This window comes from Arachis duranensis, unplaced genomic scaffold (assembly GCF_000817695.3).
Source record: "Arachis duranensis cultivar V14167 unplaced genomic scaffold, aradu.V14167.gnm2.J7QH unplaced_Scaffold_84183, whole genome shotgun sequence".
NCBI classification, from domain to species: Eukaryota; Viridiplantae; Streptophyta; class Magnoliopsida; order Fabales; family Fabaceae; genus Arachis; species Arachis duranensis.
The window spans coordinates 18,232-23,807 of NW_026265148.1; the positions used below are offsets into that span (position 1 = coordinate 18,232).

At 36.5% G+C, this 5,576-nt stretch overlaps 1 protein-coding gene across 1 annotated transcript; it reads right to left on the minus strand.

The window, feature by feature from the left end:
• Positions 1-1,102: 1,102 nt before the first annotated feature.
• Positions 1,103-3,589, minus strand: LOC107472396 (uncharacterized). The gene is made up of 3 exons (XM_016091923.1): positions 3,519-3,589; positions 2,581-2,608; positions 1,103-2,074 (listed from the first exon to the last, which is right to left on the minus strand). The coding sequence occupies exons 1-3, from the start codon at positions 3,587-3,589 to the stop codon at positions 1,103-1,105; spliced, it is 1,071 nt and encodes a 356-aa protein (XP_015947409.1).
• Between the last annotated feature and the right edge of the window lie 1,987 nt (positions 3,590-5,576).

The window sequence follows — 5,576 nt, forward strand, 5'->3', positions numbered from 1 at the left end:
ATTACTACATTGGCTAACCAGGTGGTGAATCTGATCTCTTTGATAAATTCGGCGTTGATGAGCTTTTGCGTTTCTTCTGTTGCACTGGTCGGATTGCCGAGTTTATTGCTAGTCTATGACTGATAATCTGTGGGTCGATTCCGGGCATGTCTGATGGTGTCCATGCGAAAAGGTCGGCGTGTTCTTGCAGGAAGGTTGTTATGGCCTGCAACTCAGATGCATTGAGTGAGGTACCTACATATGTGAATTTATTAGGATCATTGTTGAAATACACTTTTTGTAGGTCATCGGAGGGTTTTGGGCGATTGAGGAAATCAGCTCTTGGGTCCAGCTCGGCTAGTGTGTGCTCCTTTTGGTTCAGGCCGACGTTATTGACTTGTTGCGTTGAGCGATTTTGGAATTTCATGCTGATGTTGTAACATTGTCGTGCTTCTTTATGGTCGCCATGGATTGTAACAACCTGGTCGTCCTGCAGTGGAAACTTTACACAGAGATGAACTGTAGATACAATGGCGCCGAACTTATTCAAAAAAGGTCGGCCGAGAATAAGGTTATATGGGCTGAAACAATCGACTACTAAATATTGAATATCATTAGTTTTTGAAAGAGGTTGCTCACCCAGTGTGGTTTGTAACCACACTGATCCGAGTATTGGAACTCGTTCTCCTGAGAAGCTGACCAAATCTCCTCCTGTGGATTGTAGCATGTTGTCGCTGAGCTTCATCTTTTCAAATGTTGAATAAAACAGAACATCGGCACTGCTCCCGGGATCCAAGAGTACTTTTTTTACTAACAGATCCCCTAGCTGGAGGGTGATTACCACAGGGTCGTCCAAATTTTGTATGTTGGAGTTAAAGTCGGCATGTGTGAAAGTGACTTCTGGTTGTGGATTAGTGATTGCTACATCTTGTTTCGGTCCGTCTACCGAGCATATTGTTCTGAATGATCTTTTCCTTGCCGAGTTTGAGTATCCTCCACTTGCGTATCCTCCTGAAATATAATTGATTATACCTCGTGGTCTTTCATATTGGTTTGACGATGCCTTTTCTTTTCCTCGGTGTTGTTCAGAGAGGTCGTTTGTTGTGGAACTAGGGCCGCGCCTTTAGATGTGACCACCAATATATTTGTCTAGGTGTCCTTGTCTTGCAAGTCGTTCTAAAAGATCTTTGGCGACCACACAATCATCAGTATTGTGGCCGTGTTTCTGGTGGAAAGCGCAGTACTTTGACTTGTCCACGTTCTTTGCATCTTGGTATGTGCCGGCCTTTCTTGGCGGCTTAATTAGTTTGGAGTTCAAGATCTCCTTGATTATGTCTTCCCTCTTAGTGTTAAACTGCGTATAAGAATCAAATCGAGGTGTTAGTTTAAAACTTTTCTTAGTGGTTGAGCTCTTATCTTCTTCACGGAAGTTTGACTTGTCAGACTTCCGAGCTTGTCTGAGCTCCTCGATGTCAATTTGTCCTTTTGCTTTCTCTCGAAATTCTTCTAGAGTCTTCGGTTTTGCTACTGCGATCGTCTCCTGAAACTTCCCGGGTCGGAGGCCGCTTTTAATTGCGTGCATATGGACCTCGGGGTGGAGATCTGGTATGCTGATTGCGACCTTGGTAAAGCGAGTCATATAGTCCTTTAAGCTTTCGTTTGGTCCTTGCTTGATAGTGTTCAAGTAATCGAAATCGTGCAAGTATATTGCAGATCCGGCGAAATGTTCTTCAAATAACTTCGCCAGTTGGTGAAAACGTGAAATGGAACCTGCAGGCAAAGCACACAACCAATCAAGTGAAGGACCGTCTAAATAATTCGGAAAGCATCGACATAAAACTGTATCTGATGCACCATTGACGATCATTATTGATCGGAATTTCTTTAGGAACTTCCTCGGGTCTCCGAGTCCATCATAAGGCGTGAGGGTCAATGGCAGAGTGAACCTCTTCGCCAGTTCGAAGTTCATTACTTCCTCTGTGAAGGGGCCTACAGGGTCCTCGGACTCTTCTTTCTTGTCTTCGGGCTGCTGCTCTTCGTGTCGAGCGGTTTCTGAAACATGAGTCGGTTGGGACTGATGTTCCTCGTCTTCCACCTTATAAATCGAAAAATAGAGATGACTAATATAAATCGGATAACAGAGTGACTGTTATAGATCGGCAAATAGAGATTTTTGATATAAATCTGCAATTAGAGATGATTGATATAAATCGGACAATAGATATAACATAAGTTGACAAATAGGGATAACAGATTATATATTTTGTTCAACATACTTTTACATTTATATTTTGAGTAACTAATACTTACTGATTTATTAGTTATATTCAAAACTCAATATATGTTCTATACAATAATGACATATAACAACCATGTCAATTGCATTTTTATTTCTTATGTATTATATTCTTACTGCTTAATGATTTCATTTATACAATTAAATGACAGTAATTATGAGTTTAAATATTAAAATTGGATTCCATCAAAAATTAATTATATATCAATTGTATATAACTGTTACACTATTCATTTTATACTATTAAATTTTATGTTACTATTTGTTTAATGTAAAAAATTAAACAGGCAATTTACTATTATTACACGAGGAATATCCCTCGTCATACTGTAACTGCTAGAAACATTATACTAAATGTATAATTCATCAATAACTGTTATCTTACTGCTTTACATCTCTAATTGTCGATTTATATCAAAAATCTCTATTTGCCGATCTATAACAGTCACTCTGTTATCCGATTTATATTAGTCATCTCTATTTTTCGATTTATATCAATCATCTCTATTTTCCAATTTATATCTGTTATCCCTATTTGCCCATTTATATCTGTTATATCTATTTGTAGATCTATATTTGTTTTTCTAATATATATCTGTCATCTCTATTTTTCAACTTATATCTGTTATCTCTATTTTTAATTCTATATCTATCGTCGCTATTTTTCAATTTGTATCTGATCTCTCTATTTGCCGATCTATATCTGATTTTTCGATCTACATCTGTTATATCTATTTGCCGATCTATTTATGTCATCTCTACTTTCCGATTTATATATGTTATCTCTATTTGCCGATCTTTATTAGTTATCTCTAACCAATCTTTATCAGCTATCTCTAGTTGCCAATTTATATCTGATCTCTCTATTTGCCGATCTATATCTGATTTTTCGATCTACATCTCTTATATCTATTTGCCAATTTATATCTGATCTCTCTATTTGCCGATCTATATCTGATTTTTCGATCTACATCTCTTATATCCATTTGCCAATTTATATCTGATCTCTCTATTTGCCGATCTATATCTGATTTTTCGATCTACATCTGTTATATCTATTTGCCGATCTATTTATGTCATCTCTACTTTTTGATTTATATCTGTTATCTCTATTTGCCGATCTTTATCAGTTATCTCTAATTGTCAATTTATATCTGATATTTCTATTTGCCAAATTATATCTGATATCTATATTTGCCGATCTAAATCTGATTTTTGATCTATATCTGTTATATCTATTTACCGATCCATATCTATCATCTCTATTTGCAGATCTATATCTGTTATCTCTATTTGCCGATCTACGTCTGTCATCTATATTTGCCGACCTATATCTGTTATCCCTATTCGCTGGCCTATATCTGTTTTTCTATTTTCAAATCTATATCTATTATCTTTGTTTTCAGATTTATATTAATAATTATCCGAGCTGTATCAATCATTATTGTCTCTATATCAATCATTATCACTCTTTGTCAAATCTATATCAACTATCATCAGATCTATATTAACTATCTTCCGAACTATGACTATCAATGATCTTCAATCAATTATCCATTCGCGGTAAATCTTCAATTCAAAGTCGCATCGTTTACACATGCGCAATCAAACACAATCTTCAATCAATTATCCATTCGTGATAATTCTTCAATTCAAAGTCGCATCATTTACACATGCGCAATCAAACTCAGTCTTCAATTCCGAACTATGACTATAAACAGTCAACAAACTCAATCACATATGATACAAGTAAAAATAATTATCCATTGGCGACAACTCTTCAATTCAAAGTCGCATCGTTTACACATGCGCAATCAAACTCAATCAAATCACCCAACAACAGTGAACTAACTCAATATTCTCGCCCAACCAATTCACTTTAATCAACATCGTCTCAGCAACTATTCAAATTAACTACTCGGTTCCATGACAATAACTTGGCATTATACACCATAACTCGGCACTTTACGTTATAACTCGGCGTTATACGTTACAATCAGACATTATCACTTGTTAAAATCTATTAATTGCTCTTCAATTCAGATGATCAATAGAAACGTAACCGACCTATTTTATCTCACCTATAAAGGTATGATATTTTATCTTCAAAAGGGACATTGAATTCTCAATACTGACTTAATCTTCGGAGTGTCTTTGCAGGTACACTCCCCCCTTGTTCCTTGCTCACGCTCTGCCAATTGGACATCTCCTTGGAGAAAAGCTCGGACTTCCACAAAAGCTCAAAGGTCGGGACCGAAGATAACAACTCGGCGTCGACTCCCAGGGACCGAGCTCTCCCTTCAGGTATCCATACAAGAACAATTAGGATGTTTTTTTTTCATATTAAATGAATGTTTTTTTTTATAATTCATGGCCTGTCCACCTTGTCCAGTATAGATTATGACATCTCCTTCGTCCATATCATTCTCGTAGCCACCGGAGAATCGAAGACAATAACCCAAGTCAGCCAATACATTGGGGTTAAAGAAAATTCAAAGAAGGCCGAAGCCTGAAAGCATGTGGATGAGAAAACCAAATAAAGTCAAGGTTTGACTCTAGAGAGAGAGAGTGCACAAAAATCTTGGATTCGTTACGTAGCATCCGCGCGTAGCATTAAACAACACCGTACGACTTGGTCTTCTCTTTCTTTTTAAGCAAAAACCTTATCCTTTGTTTTTTATTTCAACAAATCGAAAATACTAAACAATGTGAATAATGGATCTCATCGTGCAATTCAAGGACACACAAATCCATCCGAAAGAGAACAGAACGGGAACCAAGGCACGTGAATCCGCTTCGGGCGTTCCCTCAGTCGGTGACGAAGTCGAAGGTGAATTTCGTGTTGAAGCAGTTGTCTTGGATGCGCTTGTTGAGGGCGTCGCGAAGAGCATGAAAGTCGCCGGCGCTTCAAGTAGCATTGCTAAAAGAGAGAGGTTTGTGTGTGTAATCGTTGGAAGTAGGTAGGTTAATGTGAGAGAGAAAAGGAAGGTTTTTATAGGTTTTAATTAAGTTTACTTAATTAGGTTTTAATTTTGAATTTAAAAAATTTAAAATTAATAATTAATATAAATTAGAGCAATGCTAGGAAACCAAAAGGGTATTAGCTAAAAACCAGCCAAATACCTTTGGGTGAATCTAAAATCTCTGAGTTAATATATATGGATGTTTCTTTTGCTAAGTATAAGAATGTTTCTTTTTCATACTAAATGGATGTTCTTTTATATATTTTTCAATTTTTTTTGTATTGCAAATACGAATGTCTCTATTTCTTTAAGAATTTCATATTTTTTTTAAATTTTAT

What these genes read in the sequence shown, in the direction of transcription:
- LOC107472396 (XM_016091923.1), bottom strand. Translation starts at nt 3,589, where the DNA reads ATGACAGACGTAGATCGGCAAATAGAGATAACAGATATAGATCTGCAA. An exon ending in GAGATGATAGATATGGATCG is followed by an intron (nt 2,609 to 3,518) that starts GTAAATAGATAT and finishes TGTTTCTAGCAG; the next exon opens with TTACAGTATGACGAGGGATA. An exon ending in TGACGAGGGATATTCCTCGT is followed by an intron (nt 2,075 to 2,580) that starts GTAATAATAGTA and finishes TCGATTTATAAG; the next exon opens with GTGGAAGACGAGGAACATCA.